This window comes from Triticum dicoccoides, chromosome 6A (genome assembly GCF_002162155.2).
Source record: "Triticum dicoccoides isolate Atlit2015 ecotype Zavitan chromosome 6A, WEW_v2.0, whole genome shotgun sequence".
In the NCBI taxonomy this organism is placed as follows: domain Eukaryota; kingdom Viridiplantae; phylum Streptophyta; class Magnoliopsida; order Poales; family Poaceae; genus Triticum; species Triticum dicoccoides.
The window spans coordinates 627,169,974-627,196,228 of NC_041390.1; the positions used below are offsets into that span (position 1 = coordinate 627,169,974).

Sequence of the window (26,255 nt, forward strand, 5' to 3'; positions counted from 1 at the left end):
AACTATTTTTGTCCAATTTACATTCTTATGTTAGAAGATATTATTATTTTGTTTATCATGGGACAATATGATATGTAAGTATGTATTGTGTCTTCCTTTTGATGTAATAATCAATATTCTTGATCTTCTTTGAAACTATATGATTATACTTCTCCTACCCTGTGTCCCATCTGATGTATCCATAATTATATATTTTGGTGCTGTGTTTCTGGTGCCCATTTGAGGTCTGCAACTTCTCCAGTTCGTTGTATGCTTCAATACAATCTATTTTCCAAGTATTTACTGTGATGTTGCCGCTATATTATGTTTAATTCCATGTTGGTATGCAACTGCATACAAGGTTGTATTCTTGAACCAAATTGTGCATAGCCATCATTTTTTTTTACCATGGATAGGTTGGCTTAGGGCACTGCAAAAATTTATATGTAAGTACGTTCCATGGAAGTTGTAATGTTGCCCGAAATGAAGGTTGGTTAAATACTAAGAGCTATAGGAACAACCAGATTCCTCCCTTTAGTTACAAACCATTATTTTCAAAAATAAAGAAAACACAAGCTATAGAAAAGCGTAATATTTCAAATCAATGCTTGCAAATCCACAAATCACGCTATATCCCTAACCAACTAATAGCCAAAATAGACGGGCGCAGCAACGCGCGCCATCAGTGATCTAGTAGCGTATCAAAATATTCCTAAAGGGCTGCATGCTTACATGGTAATCACTGGTAATGTACACTGTCATTTTAGTTTTAAGCAGAAGCTTGTAGGTGAGCATAAACAACTGAGATTTGTGCGGTCTAACTTCTACTTATGTTGATTTTGCAGCACAGTGAAGCAAGAATACTCTCCTTACTTCAATATGCTGGTGCTAAAAGGGGTATCCGTCACCAGGATTACCTTGAGAAAAACAATATTGTCCAAAAAAAGCAGGGTGAAATAGATGAAATGGAGAAAGTGAAAGACGCGACACAAAGTCTATGTATTGGGTCGGTCCTTATCGCAACCGTGACATTTGGTGCAGCTTTTGCCATGCCTGGAGGTTATAGAGCTGATGATCACACTAATGGAGGCACACCAACACTCGCTGGAAGGTATGGTTTTGATGCATTCACCCTGGCCAACGGACTTGCGTTCATTTGCTCCACTATGGCAACAATTTCTCTCATGTCTTCTGGATCACGAATACGACATCCTCGGAGCCGGATAGAGCACTTACACATTGCCTACTACCTCATGTCGGTTTCAGTTACAAGCTTGGTTGCTGCCTTTGCACTGGCTACCTATACCATACTAGCTCCACTTGCTCATAAGACTGCCATTGGATTATGTATCTTGAGTTCTCTCATATTGCTCTATCAAAATTGGGAATTGGCAAGCAATAATATTGCCATGGTAGCACCCCTCTGCAGGAGAAATGGGATAGTCTGGACATTTGGAGTGTCAGTATTATTTATTGTGGCCAATGTTCTAATTCAATTGTGGCCCATAATAGTTGTATTTTCTTTGGCCACAATAAACTACCATAGTCGAAAAGTGGAACCATTGGTACAACCGCCGACACCACTAACTTGAAGAGGGACCGAATATAGGTAGTAAAAGAGGACATATTATGTGTATCGATCAGTACCATATTTTCCAATTGTGATTTTTTCCGCATTATCAGCTCGAGATTTCTATCAGATATACTACCATTAGAATTGTGTTTTTGTTGAGAAACTTTAATAATATGTTTATGTGTTTTGTTGTGCTGTGACATTTCCGTGTAAGTTTTATTGTGCTTGTAACAATGTAAACAATCATCAGTGTAATTGCTTTGTGATGATATATGCAATTCATCTGGCCTAATAGAAGGAGCTATGTTATTTTCTGTTATGAATTGATCCTTTTAACAATTATTTTGAGTATAAATTCCTCTATACTGCTTGCAAAGAAATCACTCCCCCGTTCCATAATTCTTGTCGTGGTTTTAGTTCAAATTCCATAATTAATTTGAACTAAAACCACCACAAAAAATATGTAATGAAGGGAGTACTTATTTTGGTCTTGCCGGCTGGCCACACCTGTAGAATGGTGTCACATGCTCTGCCATGCCACTAGTGGTCTCTTGGTATGTCTTCCCAAGAGGATACATGATGGAGGGCCTAATGGTCTCTTGGTAAGTCTTCCCAAAGAGCATCATTTTTCTTACAGAACCCACTAAAGAACCAACTGGCTCAGTTCCCCGGCAGGGTCGGCAACATCGTGCGGTGTCGTCTTCCGGAATCCAGGGCAATTGGATGACATCATCGCGTATGGCGGCTGGCCATTGCCTCCTAAGAGAAGGGAAAAGCCTACTAAGTATCCCACTTCCCACCTAGGTGGTGCTTCCTGTATCGGTACAGAGGTATGGATATCTTGTCATGACCTTTGCATATGCGAAATCCAACGGAAAATAACACTCAATCCAATACAACGCATGACTATATCATCAAAGATGATGCATTGCTCCTCAATCTTTGTGATCCAAACAGGAGGCAAACTGAATAAAAAATGTACTTACATGCTATATATGTACAAGGTTGCTGAGTGTCGTTAAGACAGTGAATACAGTCAAAGCCCAGCAGGTAATACTAGGTGGATTGTTAAACTATAGGCATTGAGGTCACATTTCACGAGCTGCAATTATATGAAAATGTTGTTTTGCAGCTATAACATGCCTGTCGATGAGGAAAAAACAGAGCATGCTGTCTGACACTTAATCCAATCCACAAGGTCGATGCAACAAGTTATTGAATCTTCTTGCAAGTTCAGAAAGAAGAAAAATCCAGTGCGTGTTGTTCTATCAAATCCTACATTAAGTTTTTGGTGTCATATCTTCACATTGCCCGTGTTGGGGAACGTAGCATAAATTCAAAATTTTCCTACGTGTCACCAAGATCTATCTATGGAGTCATCTAGCAACGAGGGAGGAGTGGATCTACATACCCTCGTAGATCGCGCGCGGAAGCGTTCAAGAGAACGGGGTTGATGGAGTCGTACTCGTCGTGATCCAAATCACCGATGATCCTAGCGCCGAACGGACGGCACCTCCGCGTTCAACACACGTACGGAGCAGCGACGTCTCCTCCTTCTTGATCCAGCAAGGGGGAAGGAGAGGTTGATGGAGATCCAACAGCACGACGGCGTGGTGGTGGAAGTAGCGGGATTCCAACAGGGCTTCGCCAAGCGCTGCGGGAGGAGGGAGATGTGTCATGGGAGGGAGAGGGAGGCGCCAGGGCTTCTGTTGGTGCTGCCCTCCCTTCCCCCACTATATATAGGGCCAAGGGAGAGGGGGGCGCAGCCTTGGCCCTTCCTCCAAGGAAGGGTGCGGCCAGGGAGGAGTCCCTCCTCCCCAAGGCACCTCGGAGGTGCCTTCCCCCTTTAGGACTCTTCCTTTTCCTCTTCTCTTGGAACATGGGCCTCTTGGGGCTGGTGCCCTTGGCCCATATAGGCCAAGGCGCATCCCCTACAGCCCATGTGGCCCCCCGGGGCAGGTGGCCCCACCCGGTGGACCCCCGGGACCCTTCCGGTGGTCTCGGTACAATACCGGTGACCCCGAAACTTGTCCCGATGGCCGAAATAGCACTTTCTATATATAATTCTTTACCTCCGGACCATTCCAGAACTCCTCGTGACGTCCGGGATCTCATCTGGGACTCCGAACAACTTTCGGGTTACCGCATACTAATATCTCTATAACCCGTCACCGAACCTTAAGTGTGTAGACCCTACGGGTTCGGGAGACATGCAGACATGACCGAGATGACTCTCCGGTCAATAACCAACAGCGGGATCTGGATACCCATGTTGGCTCCCACATGTTCCACGATGATCTCATCGGATGAACCACGATGTCAAGGACTTAATCAATCCCGTATACAATTCCCTTTGTCTATCGGTACGACACTTGCCCGAGATTCGATCGTCGGTATCTCGATACCTTGTTCAATCTCGTTACCGGCAAGTCTCTTTACTCGTTCTGTAACACATCATCCCGTGATAAACTCCTTGATCACATTGTGCACATTATGATGATGTCCTACCGAGTGGGCCCAGAGATACCTCTCCGTTTACACGGAGTGACAAATCCTAGTCTCGATTCGTGCCAACCCAACAGACACTTTCGGAGATACCTGTAGTGTACCTTTATAGCCACCCAGTTACGTTGTGACGTTTGGCACACCCAAAGCACTCATACGGTATCCGGGAGTTGCACAATCTCATGGTCTAAGGAAATGATACTTGACATTAGAAAAGCTTTAGCATACGAACTACATGATCTTGTGCTAGGCTTAGGATTGGGTCTTTGTCCATCACATCATTCTCCTAATGATGTGATCCCGTTATCAATGACATCCAATGTCCATGGTGAGGAAACCGTAACCATCTATTGATCAACGAGGTAGTCAACTAGAGGCTTACTAGGGACATGGTGTTGTCTATGTATCCACACATGTATCTGAGTTTCCTATCAATACAATTCTAGCATGGATAATAAACGATTATCATGAACAAGGAAATATAAATAACCAATTTATTATTACCTCTAGGGCATATTTCCAACAGTCTCCCACTTGCACTACAGTCAATAATCTAGTTCACATCGCCATGTGATTAACATTCACAGGTCACATCGCCATGTGACCAACATCCAAAGAGTTTACTAGAGTCAATAATCTAGTTCACATCACTATGTGATTAACACTCAATGTGTTCTGGGTTTGATCATGTTGCTTGTGAGAGAGGTTTTAGTCAACGGGTCTGAACCTTTCAGATCCGTGTGTGCTTTACAAATCTCTATGTCATCTCCTAGATGTAGCTACCACGTTCTATTTGGAGCTATTCCAAATAACTGTTCTACTTGGAGCTATTCTAAATTGTTGCTCCATTATACGTATCCGGTATCTCTACTCAGAGCTATCCGGATAGGTGTTAAGCTTGCATCGACGTAACCCTTTACGACGAACTCTTTTACCACCTCCATAATCGAGAAAATTCCTTAGTCCACTAGTTACTAAGGATAACTTTGACCGCTGTCCTGTGATCCATTCTTGGATCACTCTTGTACCCCTTGACTGACTCATGGCAAGGCACACTTCAGGTGCGGTACACAGCATAGCATACTGTAGAGCCTACGTCTTAAGCATAGGGGACGACCTTCGTCCTTTCTCTCTATTCTGCCGTGGTCGAGCTTTAAGTCTTAACTTCATACCTTACAACTCAGGGAAGAACTCCTTCTTTGACTGATCCAACTTGAACACCTTTAACATCATGTCAAGGTATGTGCTCATTTGAAAGTACTATTAAGCGTTTTGATCTATCCTTATAGATCTTGATGCTCAATGTTCAAGTAGCTTAATCCAGGCTTTCCATTGAAAAACACTTTCCAAATAACCCTATATGCTTTCCAGAAATTCTACATCATTTCTGATCAACAATATGTCAACAACATATATTCATCAGAAATTCTATAGTGCTCCCACTCACTTCTTTGGAAATACAAGTTTCTCATAAACTTTGTATAAACCCAAAATCCTTGATCATCTCATCAAAGCATACATTCCAACTCCGAGATGCTTACTCCAGTCCTCAGAAGGATTTCTGGAGCTTTGCATACTTATTAGCATCTTTCAGGATTGACAAAACCTTCCGGTTGTATCACATACAACCTTTCCTCAAGAAAAATCATCGAGGAAACAATGCTTTGACATCCTATCTGCAAGATTTCATAAATAATGTAGTAATTGCTAATATAATTCCAACAAACTATTAGCATCGCTACGAGTGAGAAAGTCTCATCGCAGTCAACTCCTTGAACTTGTAGGAAAACATCTTAACGACAAGTCGAGATTTCTTAATGGTGATACCTACCATCATTGTCCATCTTCCTTTTAAAATCCATCTGCACTCAACAGCCTTACGACCATCGAGTTGTTCTGCCAAAGTCTACACTTTGTTTTCATACATGGATCCTTTCTCGGATTTTATGGCCTCGAGCCATTTATCGGAATCCGGGCCCACCATCGCTTCTCCATAGCTCGCAGGTTCATTGTTGTCTAGCAACATGACTTCCAAGACAGGATTACGTACCACTCTGAAGTAGTACGCATCCTTGTCATCCCACGAGGTTTGGTAGTGACTTGATCTGAAGTTTCATGATCACTATCATAAGCTTCCACTTCAATTGATGTAGGTGCCATAGGAACAACTTCCTGTGCCCTGCTACACACTAGTTGAAGAGACGGTTAAATAACCTCATCAAGTCTCCACCATCCTCCCACTCAATTCTTTCGAGAGAAACTTTTCCTCGAGAAAGGACCCGATTCTAGAAACAATCCCTTATTGCTTTCGGATCTGAGACATGAGGTATACCCAACTGTTTTGGGTGTCCTATGAAGATGCATTTATCCGCTTTGGGTTCGAGCTTATCAGCCTGAAACTTTTTCACATAAGCGTCGCAACCCCAAACTTTTAAGAAATGCCAGCTTAGGTTTTTCTAAACCATAGTTCATACGGTGTCATCTCATCGGAATTACGTGGTGCCCTATTTAAAGTGAATGTGGTTGTTTCTAATGCCTAACCCATAAACTATCGTGGTAATTCGATAAGAGACATCATGGTATGCATCATATCCAATAGGGTGCAGTTATGATGTTCGGACACACCATCACACTATGGTGTTCCAGGCTGTATTAGTTGTGAAACAATTTCCACAATGTCTTAATTCTGTGCCAAACTCGTAATTCAGATATTCATCTCTATGATCATATCATAGATCTTTTATCCTCTTGTCACGACGATCTTTCAACTTCACACTGAAATTACTTGAACCTTTCAATAATTCAGACTCGTGATTCATCAAGTAAATATACTCAACATCTACTCAAATCATCTGTGAAGTAAGAACATAACGATATCCACTACATGCCTCAGCACTCATTGGACTGCACATATCAAAATGTATTACTTCCAACAAGTTGCTTTCTAGTTCCATTTTACTGAAAAACGAGGCTTTCAGTCATCTTGCCCATGTGGTATGATTTGTATGTCTCAAGTGATTCAAAATCAAGTGAGTCCAAACGGTCCATTTGCATGGAGTTTCTTCATGCATATACACCAATAGACATGGTTCGCATGTCTCAAACCTTTCAAAAACGAGTGAGCCCAAAGATCCATCAACATGGAGCTTCGTCATGCGTTTTATACCGATATGACTTAAGTGGCAGTGCCACAAGTAGGTGGTACTATCATTACTATCTTATATCTTTTGGCATGAACATGTGTATCACTACGATCGAGATTCAATGAACCATTCATTTTAGGTGCAAGACCATTGAAGGTATTATTCAAATAAACAGAGTAACCATTATTCTCCTTAAATGAATAACCGTATTGCGATAGACATAATCCACTCATGTCTATGCTCAACGCAAACACCAAATAACAATTATTTAGGTTTTAATACCAATCTCGATGGTAGAGGGAGCGTACGATATTTGATCAACCTTGGAAATACTTCCAACACATATCGTCATCTCACCTTTAGCTAGTCTCCGTTTATTCCGTAGCTTTTATTTCGAGTTACTAACACTTAGCAACTGAAGCGGTATCTAATACCCTGGTGCTACTAGGAGTACTAGTAAAGTACACATTAACACAATGTATATCCAATATACTTCGATCGACCTTGCCAGCCTTCTTATCTACCAAGTATCTAGGGTAATTCTGCTCCAGTGGCTGTTCCCCTTATTACAAAAGCACTCAGTCTCGGGTTTGGGTTCAACCTTGGGTTTCTTCACTAGAGCAGCAACTGAATTGCCGTTTCATGAAGTATCCCTTTGTTCCCTTGCCCTTCTTGAAACTAGTGGTTTCACCAACCATCAACAATTGATGCTCCTTCTTGATTTCTACTTTCGCGGTGTCAAACATCGCGAATATCTCAAGGATCATCATATATGTCCCTGATATATCATAGTTCATCACGAAGCTCTAGCAGCTTGGTGGTAATGACTTCGGAGAAACATCACTATCTCATCCGGAAGATCAACTCCCATTCGATTCAAGCGATTGTTGTACTCAGACAATCTGAGCACAAGCACAACAATTGAGCTTTTCTCCTTAGTTTGCAGGCTAAGAAAATCGTCGGAGGTCTTATACCTCTTGACGTGGGCACGAGCCTGAAATCCCAATTTCAGCCCTCGAAACATCTCATATGTTTCGTGACGTTTCAAAACGTCTTCGATGCCTCAACTCTAAACCGGTTTAACTGAACTATCACGTAGTTATCAAAATGTGTATGTCAGATGTTCGCAACATCCATAGACAACGTTCGAGGTTCAGCACACTGAGCGGTGCATTAAGGACATAAGCCTTCTATGAAGCAATGAGGACAATCCTCAGTCTACGGACCTAGTCCGCATAATTACTACTCTCAACTTTCAACGAAATTTTCTCTAGGAACATATCTAAACAGTAGAACTGAAGCATCTGCTACGACATAATTTGCGAAGACCTTCTGACTATGTTCAAGATAATTAAGTTCATCTTATGAACTCCCACTCAGATAGACATCCCTCTAGTCATCTAAGTGATTACATGATCCGAGTCAACTAGGCCGTGTCCGATCATCACGTGAGACGGACTAGTCAACATCGGTGAACATCTTCATGTTGATCATATCTTCTATACGACTAATGCTCGACCTTTCGGTCTTCTGTGTTCCGAGGCCATGTCTGTACACATGCTAGGCTCGTCAAGTCAACCTAAGTGTTTTGCGTGTGTAAATCTGTCTTACACCCGTTGTATGTGAACGTAAGAATCTAACACCCGATCATCACGTGGTGCTTCGAAACAACGAACTGTCGCGACGGTGCACAGTTAGGGGGAACACCTTCTTGAAATTTTAGTGAGGGATCATCTTATTTACTACCGTCATTCTAAGAAAATAAGATGTATAAACATGATAAACATCACATGCAATCAAATAATAGTGACATGATATGGCCAATATCATATAGCTCCTTTGATCTCCATCTTGGGGCTCCATGATCATCTTGTCACTGGCATGACACCATGATCTCCATCATCATGATCTCCATCATCGTGTCTCCATGAAGTTGTCACGTCATCTATTACTTCTACTACTACAGCTAACGTTTAGCAATAAAGTAAAGTAATTACATGACGTTTATGTTGACACGCAGGTCATAAATAAATTAAGACAACTCCAATGGCTCCTGCCGGTTGTCATACTCATCGACATGCAAGTCGTGATTCCTATTACAAGAACATGATCAATCTCATACATCACATATATCATTCATCACATCCTTTTGGCCATATCACATCACATAGCATACCCTGCAAAAACAAGTTAGACGTCCTCTAATTGTTGTTTGCATGTTTTACGTGGCTGCTATGGGTTTCTAGCAAGAACGTTTCTTACCTACGCAAAAACCACAACGTGATATGCCAATTGCTATTTACCCTTCATAAGGACCCTTTTCATCGAATCCAATCCGACTAAAGTGGGAGAGACAGACACCCGCCAGCCACCTAATGCAACTAGTGCATGTCAGTCGGTGGAACCGGTCTCACGTAAGCATACGTGTAAGGTTGGTCCGAGCCGCTTCATCCCACGATGCCGCCGAATCAAGATAAGACTAGTAACGGCAAGCATATTGAACAAAATCAACGCCCACAACTACTTTGTGTTCTACTCGTGCATAGAAACTACGCATAGACCTAGCTCATGATGCCACTGTTGGGGAACGTAGCATAAATTCAAAATTTTCCTACGTGTCACCAAGATCTATCTATGGAGTCATCTAGCAACGAGGGGGGAGTGGATCTACATACCCTTGTAGATCACACGCGGAAGCGTTCAAGAGAACGGGGTTGATGGAGTCGTACTCGTCGTGATCCAAGTCACCGATGATCCTAGCGCCGAACGGATGGCACCTCCGCGTTCAACACACGTACGGAGCAGCAACGTCTCCTCCTTCTTGATCCAGCAAGGGGGAAGGAGAGGTTGATGGAGATCCAACAGCACGACGGCGTGGTGGTGGAAGTAGCGGGATTCCAACAGGGCTTCGCCAAGCGCTGCGGGAGGAGGGAGATGTGTCATGGGAGGGAGAGGGAGGCGCCAGGGCTTCTGTTGGTGCTGCCCTCCCTTCCCCCACTATATATAGGGCCAAGGGAGAGGGGGGGCGCAGCCTTGGCCCTTCCTCCAAGGAAGGGTGCGGCCAGGGAGGAGTCCCTCCTCCCCAAGGCACCTCGGAGGTGCCTTCCCCCTTTAGGACTCTTCCTTTTCCTCTTCTCTTGGCGCATGGGCCTCTTGGGGCTGGTACCCTTGGCCCATATAGGCCAAGGCGCACCCCTACAGCCCATGTGCCCCCCCCCCCGGGGCAGGTGGCCCCACCCGGTGGACCCCCGGGACCCTTCCGGTGGTCCCGGTACAATACCGGTGACCCCGAAACTTGTCCCGATGGCCGAAATAGCACTTCCTATATATAATTCTTTACCTCCTGACCATTCCGGAACTCCTCGTGACGTCCGGGATCTCATCCGGGACTCCGAACAACTTTCGGGTTACCACATACTAATATCTCTATAACCCTAGCGTCACCGAACCTTAAGTGTGTAGACCCTACGGGTTCGGGAGACATGCAGACATGACCGAGATGACTCTCCGGTCAATAACCAACAGCGGGATCTGGATACCCATGTTGGCTCCCACATGTTCCACGATGATCTCATCGGATGAACCACAATGTCAAGGACTTAATCAATCCCGTATACAATTCCCTTTGTCTATCGGTACGACACTTGCCCGAGATTCGATCGTCGGTATCTCGATACCTTGTTCAATCTCGTTACCGGCAAGTCTCTTTACTCGTTCCGTAACACATCATCCTGTGATAAACTCCTTGATCACATTGTGCACATTATGATGATGTCCTATCGAGTGGGCCCAGAGATACCTCTCCATTTACACGGAGTGACAAATCCTAGTCTCGATTCGTGCCAACCCAACAGACACTTTCGGAGATACCTGTAGTGTACCTTTATAGCCACCCAGTTACGTTGTGACGTTTGGCACACCCAAAGCACTCCTACGGTATCCGGGAGTTGCACAATCTCATGGTCTAAGGAAATGATACTTGACATTAGAAAAGCTTTAGCATACGAACTACATGATCTTGTGCTAGGCTTAGGATTGGGTCTTTGTCCATCACATCATTCTCCTAATGATGTGATCCCGTTATCAATGACATCCAATGTCCATGGTCAGGAAACCGTAACCATCTATTGATCAACGAGCTAGTCAACTAGAGGCTTACTAGGGACATGGTGTTGTCTATGTATCCACACATGTATCTGAGTTTCCTATCAATACAATTCTAGCATGGATAATAAACGATTATCATGAACAAGGAAATATAATAATAACCAATTTATTATTGCCTCTAGGGCATATTTCCAACAGCCCGGTGCAATGCCATCGAAACACATGAGGAATCGACCGGGTGCCGTGCTATCAACGGTGAGAAGATTTGAAGAAGGTAAAGTCGGGGTGGTGAGCACCAACTTGCTTCAACCAGGAGGCCGCCGCCCAGTGGAGCTCAGACAACCTCCTATGGTCTGATGACCCTGATCTCTTCCACAGGTCCCCTTGCATCCTGTAGGTTGCCAACCCAAATGGCGAGAGCGCCACGATCTCACCCTCATCGTGTACCAGCCCGCTATGTATGTTGTCTGCGGGTGAAGAAACACCGGCCCTTGTTATCATCAGCAATGACTGAAAATTACTTTCTTCCTATTACACTAACATGGTAAATTTGTTGTTCATCACAACCAATGTACCTGGTAGGTGGTAAATATTTACCTTGGAAGACTGATGAGATGGAATGATAGGTGAGAAAGCAGGCAGAGGTACCCTTCAGGTTGACATGAGCAGGGATGTGATAGATTGGGTACCTAATGATCATGGAAAAGTCAATGTTGATTAATTAAAGTTCATCATACATCAGCAAGATAACCCTAACAAATAATGTCTTGACGGACCAGCAAATAAGTAAAGAACAGTGGAGTGATGTCGGAAATCCAAGTGGGTTAGTTAATTAAGTACCATGCCACGAACATCCAGCTGGACGGCGAGAGCTCCCCGCTGCTAAGTGACATGAGGCATGGGTAATCCTGAGCCAGCTCCGCCACCTGCTCAGCATCGTTTAAAAATCAGAATCACTGGCCAACTCCGGCAGACCGGCGAGCATAGATGGCCATGGATGAACCTTGTGAGCCAGCGGCACCCTCTCGTAGGGCGAGTCCCATTCCCTGTACTAAAAATTCAGGTACCCACTCTGCTTCGCTGAGACGCCGGTGGAGCCATTGCCGTCGTAGGTGGAGGAAGAATCGTCTTCGTCTGACGCTGCGTCCCAGGAGGAGGACCCGAAGCCGGCGAACCTGTCGCCCACGCTGTCGTCATCTACGAATCCGTCTCGCTGCCCTGTCAGCGATCAGGCCAGCAGGAGCGCATCAGATGAGCGCGAGAAGCTGATTCAAGTGACGGGCCGGCCCAGAAGGGAGCGTCGTCTGCCCGTTCGGCTCGCTGGGCCGGAATGGGCCTAGTGGACTCACTACTTAAAGAGGTTGTAGTGTGTGTGTGTAGAGGGGGGGGGGGTGGCAAACGGCTAGCTGGCCACGAGGCTTGCGTGTGTATCTATACTTCCTTCCCCAATTCCCCTCCCTCCTCTCGAATTGTAGCTCGGATCTGAATCAATGGAGTAATAGAGAGAGAGATCGCCTAACAATCTGGTATCAGAGCCTCCCATCCTGGAATTCCCTCGCCACCCCCACCACACTCGCTTCGCCGACCGCCACCGCGATCGCCAAGAGCTCCTCCGAGCGAAACGAGGCGACGGTGACCGTGCTTGCCAAGCTCGACACCAAGTTGGATCAGCTTTCGGGGCGGATCAACGACGTCAAGCTCGCCCTCAGCATCGACCTCAACGAGATCCGCGGAGAAATTGGGGCCACACCGCCTCCGTCACCGCGAGATCCGTGTGCTAGCAAGCAGTCGGTGCAAGGTACCACGGCTGGGTTTGATGGATCGGCTCCCAAGTATGTTCCCCCTCAGGTTCGAGGTATGCATTCAGAGCACAATTTTCCTAGGCACGTCAGTACACCTCAGGAGAATTTCCGTCAGTTCCTTGTTGAGGCACTTGGATTTGGCCCTCGGATTTAGTTACCTAGGTTTGATGGGTCCAATCCGAAGTTATGGCAGACTAGATGTGAGGATTATTTCCGTTTCTGGAACACACCGCAGAATCAGTGGGTCTCTTTTGCTTCATCTTTGTTTGATGGGTCTGCCGCACATTGGTTGGAATCTATTCAGCGTAGAGCACCTAATGCATCTTGGTCAGAGTTTTGTAGTTTGTTGATGTCCCGTTTTGGCCGTAATAAGCACCAAAATTTGTTGCGTCAGTTATTTTCTATCCGTCAGACTAGCACTGTTGAAGAGTATGTTGAGCGATTTTCAGAACTGCTTGATTAGTTAACTGCTTATGAGGATCACCCCAATACAGTGCATTATGTGACTCGTTTCATGGAAGGGTTGACACCTGCAGTGCGCATGTTGGTTGGCATTCAGCAGCCGCTTGATTTGGACTCTGCATATGCTTTGGCTTTGTTGTCAGATGAATTAACCAGTTCATCGACACATCCCATACCATTTGTTTCTCGCTCAACATCATCAGGGTTGATTGGAACGAGTCGCTTAGGCTCAAGTAAAGTTTTGGAGGAGAAGAAGGTAACTGACACTGTGAAATCGCCCGCAACTGATGACAGATTGTCAGCTTTGCGTGCATTCAGAAGGTCTAAGGGATTGTGTTTTGTCTGTGGTGAGCGTTGGGCTCGAGATCATAAATGTAAGTAGGAAATTCAGTTACATGTGGTTCAAGAGATGTTGGAATGTGTACAGTGTTGGCCTGATGAATTCAGTAATTCAGAGGAAGACATGGTTAATGAAGTTAATGCTATGACATTATCTGCATCTGCTATTGGTGATCCTACTGTTCCTGCTGTGTCCACTATGAAGCTCAGAATTCAGTTGCAAGGACGCACACTATATTTTTTAGTGGATTCTGGTAGTAGTCATACTTTTATTGATGCAGTTGTAGCTGCTTCCTTATCAGGTGTTTCTGACATGCTAGTCTCCATGGTCAGAGTGGCTGATGGTAAACTTATTCCTTGCTCTCGTCAGTTAAAAACAGGGCAGTGGTCTTGTGCTGGTTATAATTTCACTAGTTAGTTTAAGGTTTTTCCCTTGGGGACTTATGATGGCATATTGGGCATGGATTGGCTTGTTGCTCATAGCCCAATGCAAGTGGATTGGGCTGAACATTGGATTTCCTTCCAGAAAGACCATGCTCTAGTTACATTGCTTGGTGCAGATGCTAGCCCTCAGTTGTGTGCAGTAATGGAAATGTCAGCTTTGCTAGTAACTGAAGAAATGGTTCTGTCTGAATTACCTCGGGAAATTCAAGAGCTTATTGAGAAATTTGCTCTACTTTTTGCAGCCCCTACCGGTTTACCACCTAGAAGGAAGTATGATCATACAATTCATCTCATTCCTGGAGCTGGTCCTGTTGCCATCAGACCATATTGAAGGAAATATGCCCTAGAGGCAATAATAAAGTTATTATTTATTTCCTTATATCATGATAAATGTTTATTATTCATGCTAGAATTGTATTAACCGGAAACATAATACATGTGTGAATACATAGACAAACTTAGTGTCACTAGTATGCCTCTACTTGACTAGCTCGTTAATCAAAGATGGTTATGTTTCCTAACCATAAACAAAGAGTTGTTATTTGATTAACGGGATCACATCATTAGGTGAATGATCTGATTGACATGACCCATTCCATTAGCTTAGCACCCGATCGTTTAGTATGTTGCTATTGCTTTCTTCATGACTTATACATGTTCCTATGACTATGAGATTATGCAACTCCCGTTTGCCAGAGGAACACTTTGTGTGCTACCAAACGTCACAACGTAACTGGGTGATTATAAAGGAGCTCTACAGGTGTCTCCAAAGGTAGATGTTGGGTTGGCGTATTTCGAGAATAGGATTTGTCACTCCGATTGTCGGAGAGGTATCTCTAGGCCCTCTCGGTAATGCACATCACATAAGCCTTGCAAGCATTGCAACTAATGAGTTAGTTGCGAGATGATGTATTACGGAACGAGTAAATAGACTTGCCGGTAACGAGATTGAACTAGGTATTGGATACCGACGATCGAATCTCGGGCAAGTAACATACCGATGACAAAGGGAACAACGTATGTTGTTATGCGGTCTGACCGATAAAGATCTTTGTAGAATATGTAGGAGCCAATATGGGCATCCAGGTCCCGCTATTAGTTATTGACCGGAGATGTGTCTCAGTCATGTCTACATTATTCTCGAACCATAGGGTTCGCACGCTTAACGTTACGATGAAAGTTATTATGAGTTTATGCATTTTGATGTACCGAAGTTAGTTCGGAGTCCCGGATGTGATCACGGACATGACGAGGAGTCTCGAAATGGTCGAGACGTAAAGATTGATATATTGGATGACTATATTCGGACACCGGAAGCGTTCCGGGGAAGTTTCGGATAAAACCGGAGCACCGGGGGGTTACCGGAACCCCCCGGGGGGTTAATGGGCCTCATGGGCCTAATGTGGAGAAGAGGAAGGGGCTGCCAGGGCAGGCTGCGTGCCCCCTCTCCCCCTAGTCCGAATTGGACAAGGAGGGAGGGGCGGCGCCCCCCCCCCTTTCCTTCTCTCACTCCACCTCTCCTAGTTGGACAAGGAACGGGAGGGGAGTCCTACTCCCGGTAGGAGTAGGACTCCTCCTGCGCGCCTCCATAGGGCCGGCCGCACCCCCCCGTGGATCCTTTATACGGAGGCAAGGGGGCACCCTAGGACACACAAGTTGATCCACGTGATCGTTCCTTAGCCGTGTGCGGTGCCCCCTGCCACCATATTCCACCTCGATCATATCGTTGTAGTGCTTAGGCGAAGCCCTGCGTCGTTAGAACATCATCATCGTCACCACGCCGTTGTGCTGACGGAACTCATCCCCAAAGCTTTGCTGGATCTGAGCCCGGGGAGCGTCATCGAGCTGTACGTGTGCTAAGAACTCGGAGGTGCCGGAGTAACGGTGCTTGGATCGGTCGGATCGGGAAGACGTACGACTACTTCCTCTACGTTGCGTCAACGCTTCCGTTGCGATCTACGAGGGTACGTAGACAACACTCTCCCCTCTCGTTGCTATGCATCACCATGATCTTGTGTGTGCGTAGGAAAATTTTGAAATTACTACGTTCCCCAATAGTGGCATCCGAGCCTAGGTTTTATGGTTTGATGTTATTTGCACGAGTAGAACACAAGTGAGTTATGGGCGATATAAGTCATACTGCCTACCATCATGTCATACTTTGGTTTGGCGGTATTGTTGGATGAAGCGGCCCGGACCGACATTACGCGTACGCCTACGCGAGACCGGTTCTCCCGACGTGCTTTGCACAAAGGTGGCTTGCGGGTGACTGTTTCTCCAACTTTAGTTGAACCAAGTGTGGCTATGCCCGGTCCTTGCGAAGGTTAAAACGACATCAACTTGACAAACTATCGTTGTGGTTTTGATGCGTAGGTGAGATTGGTTCTTGCTTAAGCCCGTAGCAGCCATGTAAAACTTGCAACAACAAAGTAGAGGACGTCTAACTTGTTTTTGCAGGGCATGTTGTGATGTGATATGGTCAAGACATGATGCTAAATTTTATTGTATGAGATGATCATGTTTTGTAACCGAGTTATCGGCAACCGGCAGGAGCCATATGGTTGTCGCTTTATTGTATGCAATGCAATCGCGATGTAATGCTTTACTTTATCACTAAGAGGTAGCGATAGTCGTGGAAGCATAAGATTGGCGAGACGACAATGATGCTACGTTGAAGATCAAGGTGTCGCGCCGGTGACGATGGTGATCATGACGGTGCTTCGGAGATGGAAATCACAGGCACAAGATGATGATGGCCATATCATATCACTTATATTGATTGCATGTGATGTTTATCTTTTATGCATCTTATCTTGCTTTGATTGATGGTAGCATTATAAGATGATCTCTCACTAATTATCAAGAAGTGTTCTCCCTAAGTATGCACCATTGCGAAAGTTCTTCGTGCTGAGACACCACGTGATGATCGGGTGTGATAGGCTCTACGTTCAAATACAACGGGTGCAAAACAGTTGCACACGCGGAATACTCAGGTTATACTTGACGATCCAAGCATATACAGATATGGCCTCGGAACACGGAGACCGAAAGGTCGAGCGTGAATCATATAGTAGATATGATCAACATAGTGATGTTCACCAATGAAACTACTTCATCTCACGTGATGATTGGACATGGTTTAGTTGATTTGGATCACGTGATCACTTAGAGGATTAGAGGGATGTCTATCTAAGTGGGAGTTCTTAAATAATTTGATTATTTGAACTTAAATTTATCATGAACTTAGTACCTGATAGTATCTTGCTTATTTATGTTTGATTGTAGATAGATGGCTCGTGCTGTTGTTCCGTTGAATTTTAATGCGTTCCTTGAGAAAGCAAAGTTGAAAGATGATGGTAGCAATTACACGGACTGGGTCTGTAACTTGAGGATTATCCTCATTGCTGCACAGAAGAATTATGTCCTGGAAGCACGGCTGGGTGCCAGGCCTGCTGCTGGAGCAACACCAGATGGTATGAACGTCTGGTAGAGCAAAGCTGATGACCAGTGTGCCATGCTTTACGGCTTAGAATCGGGACTTCAACGACGTTTTGAACGTCATGGAGCATATGAGATGTTCCAGGAGTTGAAGTTAATATTTCAAGCAAATGCCCGGATTGAGAGATATGAAGTCTCCAATAAGTTCTATAGCTGCAAGATGGAGGAGAACAGTTCTGTCAGTGAGCATATACTCAAAATGTCTGTGTATAATAATCACTTGATTCAATTGGGAGTTAATCTTCCAGACGATTGCGTCATTGACAGAATTCTCCAATCACTGCCACCAAGCTACAAGAGCTTCGTGATGAACTATAATATGCAAGGGATGAATAAGACTATTCCCGAGCTCTTCGCAATGCTGAAAGCTGCGGAGGTAGAAATCAAGAAGGAGCATCAAGTGTTGATAGTCAACAAGACCACTAGTTTCAGGAAAAAGGGCAAAGGAAAGAAGAAGGGGAACTTCAAGAAGAACGGCAAGCAAGTTGCTGCTCAAGAGAAGAAACCCAAGTCTGGACCTAAGCCTGAAACTGAGTGCTTCTACTGCAAGCAGACTGGTCACTGGAAGCGGAACTGCCCCAAGTATTTGGCGGATAAGAAGGATGGCAAGGTGAACAAAGGTATATGTGATATACATGTTATTGATGTGTACCTTACTAATGCTCGCAGTAGCACCTGGGTATTTGATACAGGTTCTGTTGCTAATATTTGCAACTCGAAATAGGGACTACGGATTAAGCGAAGATTAGCTAAGGACGAGGTGACGATGCGCGTGGGAAACGGTTCCAAAGTCGATGTGATCGCGGTCGGCACGCTACCTCTACATCTACCTTCGGGATTAGTATTAGACCTAAATAATTGTTATTTGGTGCCAGCGTTGAGCATGAACATTATATCTGGATCTTGTTTAATGCGAGACGGTTATTCATTTAAATCAGAGAATAATGGTTGTTCTATTTATATGAGTAATATCTTTTATGGTCATGCACCCTTGAAGAGTGGTCTATTCTTGTTGAATCTTGATAGTAGTGATACACATATTCATAATGTTGAAGCCAAAAGATGCAGAGTTGATAATGATAGTGCAACTTATTTGTGGCACTGCCGTTTAGGTCATATCGGTGTAAAGCGCATGAAGAAACTCCATACCGATGGACTTTTGGAACCACTTGATTATGAATCACTTGGTACTTGCGAACCGTGCCTCATGGGCAAGATGACTAAAACACTGTTCTCCGGTACTATGGAGAGAGCAACAGATTTGTTGGAAATCATACATACAGATGTATGTGGTCCGATGAATATTGAGGCTCGTGGCGGATATCGTTATTTTCTCACCTTCACAGATGACTTAAGCAGATATGGGTATATCTACTTAATGAAACATAAGTCTGAAACATTTGAAAAGTTCAAAGAATTTCAGAGTGAAGTTGAAAATCATCGTGACAAGAAAATAAAGTTTCTACGATCTGATCGTGGAGGAGAATATTTGAGTTACGAGTTTGGTGTACATTTGAAAAATTGTGGAATAGTTTCGCAACTCACGCCACCCGGAACACCACAGCGTAATGGTGTGTCCGAACGTCGTAATCGTACTTTACTTGATATGGTGCGATCTATGATGTCTCTTACTGATTTACTGCTATCGTTTTGGGGATACGCTCTAGAGACGGCCGCATTCACGTTAAATAGGGCACCATCAAAATCCGTTAAGACGACGCCTTATGAACTGTGGTTTGGCAAGAAACCAAAGTTGTCGTTTCTGAAAGTTTGGGGCTGCGATGCTTATGTGAAAAAGCTTCAACCTGATAAGCTCGAACCTAAATCGGAGAAATGTGTCTTCATAGGATATCCAAAGGAAACTATTGGATACACCTTCTATCACAGATCCGAAGGCAAGACTTTTGTTGCTAAATTCGGAAACTTTCTCGAGAAGGAGTTTCTCTCGAAAGAAGTGAGTGGGAGGAAAGTAGAACTTGACAAGGTAACTGTACCTGCTCCCTTATTGGAAAGTAGCACATCACAGAAAACTGTTTCTGCGACACCTACACCAACAAGTGAGGAAGTTAATGATAATGATCATGAAACTTCAGGACAAGATACTACTGAACCTCGTAGATCAACCATAGTGAGATCCGCGCCAGAGTGGTACGGTAATCCAGTTCTGGAAGTCATGCTACTAGATCATGATGAACCTACGAACTATGAAGAAGCGATGGTGAGCCCAGATTCCACAAAATGGCTTGAAGCCATGAAATCTGAGATGGGATCCATGTATGAGAACAAAGTATGGACTTTGGTTGACTTGCCCGATGATCGGCAAGCAATTGAGAATAAATGGATCTTCAAGAAGAAGACTGACGCTGACGGTAATATTACTGTCTACAATGCTCGACTTGTCGCAAAAGGTTTTCGACAAGTTCAAGGGGTTGACTACGATGAGACCTTCTCACCCGTAGCGATGCTTAAGTCTGTCCGAATCATGTTAGCAATTGCCACATTTTATGATTATGAAATTTGGCAGATGGATGTCAAAACTGCATTCCTGAATGGATTTCTGGAAGAAGAGTTGTATATGATGCAACCGGAAGGTTTTGTCAATCCAAAGGGAGCTAACAAAGTGTGCAAGCTCCAGCGATCCATTTATGGACTGGTGCAAGCCTCTCGGAGTTGGAATAAACGTTTTGATAGTGTGATCAAAGCATTTGGTTTTATACAGACTTTCGGAGAAGCCTGTATTTACAAGAAAGTGAGCGGGAGCTCTGTAGCATTTCTAATATTATATGTGGATGACATATTACTGATTGGAAATGATATAGAATTTCTGGATAGCATAAAGGGATACTTGAATAAGAGTTTTTCAATGAAAGACCTCGGTGAAGCTGCTTACATATTAGGCATAGAGATCTATAGAGATAGATCAAGACGCCTAATTGGACTTTCACAAAGCACATACCTTGACAAGATTTTGAAAAAGTTCAAAATGGATCAAGCAAAGAAAGGGTTCTTGCCTGTGTTACAAGGTGTGAAGTTGAGTCAGACTCAATGCCCGACCACTGCAGAAGATAGAGAGAAAATGAAAGATGTTCCCTATGCTTCAGCCATAGGCTCTATCATGTATGCAATGTTGTGTACCAAACCTGATGTGTGCCTTGCTATAAGCTTAGCAGGGAGGTACCAAAGTAATCCAGGAGTGGATCACTGGACAGCGGTCAAGAACATCCTGAAATACCTGAAAAGGACTAAGGATATGTTTCTCATATATGGAGGTGACAAAGAGCTCATCGTAAAAGGTTACGTTGATGCAAGCTTTGACACTGATCCGGACGATTCTAAATCGCAGACCGGATACGTGTTTACATTAAACGGTGGAGCTGTCAGTTGGTGCAGTTCTAAACAAAGCGTCGTAGCGGGATCTACATGTGAAGCAGAGTACATAGCTGCTTCGGAAGCAGCAAATGAAGGAGTCTGAATGAAGGAGTTCATATCCGATCTAGGTGTCATACCTAGTGCATCGGGTCCAATGAAAATCTTTTGTGACAATACTGGTGCAATTGCCTTGGCAAAGGAATCCAGATTTCACAAGAGAACCAAGCACATCAAGAGACGCTTCAATTCCATCCGGAATCTAGTCCAGGTGGGAGACATAGAGATTTGCAAGATACATACGGATCTGAATGTTGCAGACCCATTGACTATGCCTCTTCCACGAGCAAAACATGATCATCACCAAGACTCCATGGGTGTTAGAATCATTACTGTGTAATCTAGATTATTGACTCTAGTGCAAGTGGGAGACTGAAGGAAATATGCCCTAGAGGCAATAATAAAGTTATTATTTATTTCCTTATATCATGATAAATGTTTATTATTCATGCTAGAATTGTATTAACCGGAAACATAATACATGTGTGAATACATAGACAAACTTAGTGTCACTAGTATGCCTCTACTTGACTAGCTCGTTAATCAAAGATGGTTATGTTTCCTAACCATAAACAAAGAGTTGTTATTTGATTAACGGGATCACATCATTAGGTGAATGATCTGATTGACATGACCCATTCCATTAGCTTAGCACCCCGATCGTTTAGTATGTTGCTATTGCTTTCTTCATGACTTATACATGTTCCTATGACTATGAGATTATGCAACTCCCGTTTGCTGGAGGAACACTTTGTGTGCTACCAAATGTCACAACGTAACTGGGTGATTATAAAGGAGCTCTACAGGTGTCTCCAAAGGTAGATGTTGGGTTGGCGTATTTCGAGAATAGGATTTGTCACTCCGATTGTCGGAGAGGTATCTCTGGGCCCTCTCGGTAATGCACATCACATAAGCCTTGCAAGCATTGCAACTAATGAGTTAGTTGTGAGATGATGTATTACGGAACGAGTAAAGAGACTTGCTGGTAACGAGATTGAACTAGGTATTGGATACCGACGATCGAATCTCGGGCAAGTAACATACCGATGACAAAGGGAACAACGTATGTTGTTATGCGGTCTGACCGATAAAGATCTTCGTAGAATATGTAGGAGCCAATATGGGCATCCAGGTCCCGCTATTGGTTATTGACCGGAGATGTGTCTCAGTCATGTCTACATTGTTCTCGAACCGTAGGGTCCGCACGCTTAACGTTACGATGACAGTTATTATGAGTTTATGCATTTTGATGTACCGAAGTTAGTTTGGAGTCCCGGATGTGATCACGGACATGACGAGTAGTCTCGAAATGGTCGAGACATAAAGATTGATATATTGGATGACTATATTCGGACACCGGAAGCGTTCCGGGGAAGTTTCGGATAAAACCGGAGCACCGGGGGGTGACCGGAACCCCCCGGGGGGTTAATGGGCCTCATGGGCCTAATGTGGAGAAGAGGAAGGGGCTACCAGGGCAGGCCGCGCGCCCCCTCTCCCCCTAGTCCGAATTGGACAAGGAGGGGGGGCGGCGCCCCCCTTTCCTTCTCTCCCTCCACCTCTCCTAGTTGGACAAGGAACGGGAGGGGAGTCCTACTCCCGGTAGGAGTAGGACTCCTCCTGCGCGCCTCCATAGGGCCGGCCGCACCCCCCCTTGGATCCTTTATATACGGAGGCAAGGGGGCACCCTAGGACACACAAGTTGATCCACGTGATCGTTCCTTAGCCGTGTGCGGTGCCCCCTGCCACCATATTTCACCTCGATCATATCGTTGTAGTGCTTAGGCGAAGCCCTGCGTCGGTAGAACATCACCATCGCCCCACGCCGTTGTGCTGACGGAACTCATCCCCGAAGCTTTGCTGGATCGGAGCCCGGGGAGCGTCATTGAGCTCTAAGTGTGCTAAGAACTCGGAGGTGCCGGAGTAACGGTGCTTGGATCGGTCGGATCGGGAAGACATATGACTACTTCCTCTACGTTGCGTCAATGCTTCCTTTGCGGTCTACGAGGGTACGTAGACAACACTCTCCCCTCTCGTTGCTATGCATCACCATGATCTTGTGTGTGTGTAGGAAAATTTTGAAATTACTACGTTCCCCAACACATATAGAGTTGCTCCTGCTTTGAAGGATGAATTGGAGAAGCAAGTGAAAGAAATGTTGGATTCTGGTGTGATTAGACCTAGTAACAACCCTTTTTCTTCCCCAATGTTGTTGGTACAAAAGAAGGACCATTCTTGGAGGCCTGTTTTTGATTATAGGCATCTTAATGCTATTACTGCTAAATGCAAATATCCAATTCCAGTGATTGATGAGCTTTTGGATGAGTTAGCTGGTTCTTCATGGTTTTCAAAAAATGGATTTAAGATCAGGTTATCATCAGAAAAGGCTTGCCCCTGGAGAGGAGTATAAGACTGCATTTCAAACTCATAATGGGCATTTTGAGTTTTTGGTTATGTCACAAGGGCTGACTGGGGGGCCAAACACTTTTCAGTTTGCTATGAATAGTGATTTGTCTCCTGTGTTGAGGAAATGTGCAGTGGTCTTCTTTGATGATATTCTAGTTTTTAGTGCTATTTATACACTTCATTTGCAACATTTGGCAGAAGTACTTCAGTTGTTACTTAAGCATCAATGGCAAGTCAGATTATCCAAGTGTGCTTTTGCTCAGCAAGAAATTGGATATTTAGGTCACATTATCAGTGGTGAAGGTGTGTCCACTGACCCTGCTAAGATCTCTGCTATTCAGGATTGGCCAGTTCCTGTGTCTGTTAAAGAGGTAAGGGGATTTTTGGGCTTGGCTAGATATTATAGGAAGTTCATTAAGCTTTATGGAGTTATTAGTCGGCCCCTCACCTTGTTGCTCAAAAAAGGGGTGTACTTCCATTGGACAGATGTGGAACTACAGTCCTTTGTGGCCCTCAAAGAAGCTCTTGCTTCAGCACCAGTGTTAGCACTTCCTGATTTTTCAAAGAAGTTTATTGTGGAAACAGATGCTTGTGATGTGGGAATTGGAGCAGTTCTTATGCAAGATGGTCACCCCTTAGCTTATGTTAGTAAGGCCTTGGGCCCCAGGAATCAGGCTCTCTCTGTTTATGAAAAAGAGTATTTAGCTATATTTCTTGCTGTAGATCATTGGCGACAATACTTGCAGTTATCTGAATTTGTTATTCAGACAGATCAGAGGAGTTTGGCCAGTTTGTCTGACCAGCGTTTGCATACAGTTTGGCAACAAAAAGCTTTGACTAAATTGCTTGGTCTGACTTACACCATTTGCTATAAAAAAGGAGTCGAGAACAGAGCTGCTGATGCTTTATCTAGGAGGCCCCACACTGCACAGGAAATACTCTCTGAACTTCATCATATCTCTTCTGTTCAACCATTGTGGTTGGAAGATATCATTCAGAGCTATGTTGATGATCCCTTTTCTGCTGCATTATTGCAACGATTGGCAATTGATCCTTGATCTGATAAGAAGTTTTCCTTGAGAGCTGGTATTTTGCGCATTGATCAGTGCATTTGGGTGGGTGCTAAACCTCAGTTGCATCATAAATTGGTCAGTGCTTTCCATGATAGTGCAATTGGTGGACACTCTGGTTTTCCTGTCACCTATAAACGTGTGAGACAGTTGTTTCGTTGGGCAGGAATGCGAGGTTTTATTAAACAGTTTGTGCAACATTGTTTGATCTGTCAGCAAGCTAAGCCCGAACGTATACCATATCCTGGTTTGTTGCAACCCTTGCCAATTCCAACATTGCCCTGGGAAATGGTGTCTATGGATTTCGTTGAAGGTCTCCCCACATCTGGCAGGTATAATTGTTTGTTGGTGGTCATTGATAAGTTGACAAAGTATGGTCATTTCATTCCCTTGCAACACCTTCACTGCTATGTCTGTGGCTGAAGCGTTTCTGAATGCAGTTTATTGTCTTGATGGCATGCCACTGTCCATTGTGTCAGATCGTGACCGAGTGTTTACTAGCCTTTTTTGGAAGGAGTTGTTTGCTAAGACAGGCACCTTGCTTCGCATGAGCTCTGCTAGACACCCACAGACGGATGGCCAGACTGAACGTGTGAATCAGCAAGTAGAATGCTTTCTTCGATGCTTTGTCAGTGCACATCCCACTCGTTGGGCACAATGGATACCCTTGTGTGAGTTTTGCTATAATACGAATTGGCATTCGGCTACAGGGCAAACACCCTTTGAGGTTGTTTACGGGCATACTCCTCGTCACTTTGGTATTTCTGTTGATGATACAATTCAGTCTGAAGATCTGAAACAATGGCTTGATCAACGCAAGGTGGTCCTCGATTCAGTTCAGTAGCATCTGTCTCGTGCGCAACAGTGAATGAAAGTTCAGGCAGATAAGCATCGCACTGAGCGTTCGTTTGACATTGGGGATTTTGTGTTCCTCAAGTTGCAACCATATTTACAGTCTTATGTTGCTCCACGTGCTAATCATAAGTTGGCTTTTAAGTTTTATGGGCCTTTCAAGATTATTGCTCGTGTGGGAGAAGTGGCTTATGAGCTGGCTTTGCCTCCTTCTAGTAAGGTCCACCCGGTTTCGATGTTTCACTTTTGAAGAAGGTCCTGGCTCCTGGTTGCGAAGCACTTCCACAACTGCCTTCTTCTACTGCTCATCTTCAGGTGCCTGTTGAGATTTTGCAACAGCGAGTGATCAGACGTGGTTCTAGTTCCTTGGTTCAAGTTTTGGTTCGTTGGAGTGATTCTTCTGATGAACTCGCCACTTGGGAAGATAAGGAGACGTTGAAGCAAATGTTTCCAAGGGCTCCGGCTTGGGGACAAGCTGCTTCTAAGAAAGGGGGAATTGTCAGCGATCAGGCCAGCAGGAGTGCATCAGATGAGCGCGAGAAGCTGATTCAGGTGACGGGCCGGCCCAGAAGGGAGCCTCGTCTGCCCGTTCGGCTCGCTGGGCCAGAATGGGCCTAGTGGACTCACTACTTAAAGAGGTTGTAGTGTGTGT

At 44.5% G+C, this 26,255-nt stretch overlaps 2 protein-coding genes across 2 annotated transcripts in view; one reads left to right on the top strand and one right to left on the bottom strand.

Annotated features, from left to right (window-relative positions):
* The first annotated feature begins 687 nt into the window (after positions 1-687).
* Positions 688-1,615, top strand: LOC119314916 (protein ACCELERATED CELL DEATH 6-like). Its single transcript, XM_037589599.1, has 2 exons — positions 688-714; positions 825-1,615. The coding sequence occupies exons 1-2, from the start codon at positions 712-714 to the stop codon at positions 1,569-1,571; spliced, it is 750 nt and encodes a 249-aa protein (XP_037445496.1). The 5' UTR covers positions 688-711; the 3' UTR covers positions 1,572-1,615.
* A 1,087-nt stretch (positions 1,616-2,702) lies between these two features.
* LOC119318668 overlaps positions 2,703-26,255 on the bottom strand; it is a 32,478-nt gene continuing 8,925 nt past the window's right edge. Inside the window, exons 5-7 of the mRNA XM_037593253.1 lie at positions 11,905-11,996; positions 11,510-11,774; positions 2,703-2,866 (exon numbers count right to left, since the gene is read on the bottom strand). Coding sequence (XP_037449150.1) covers positions 11,557-11,774; positions 11,905-11,996 — 310 coding nt within the window. The 3' untranslated portion in view covers positions 2,703-2,866; positions 11,510-11,556. The remainder of the gene's footprint in view (positions 2,867-11,509; positions 11,775-11,904; positions 11,997-26,255) is intronic.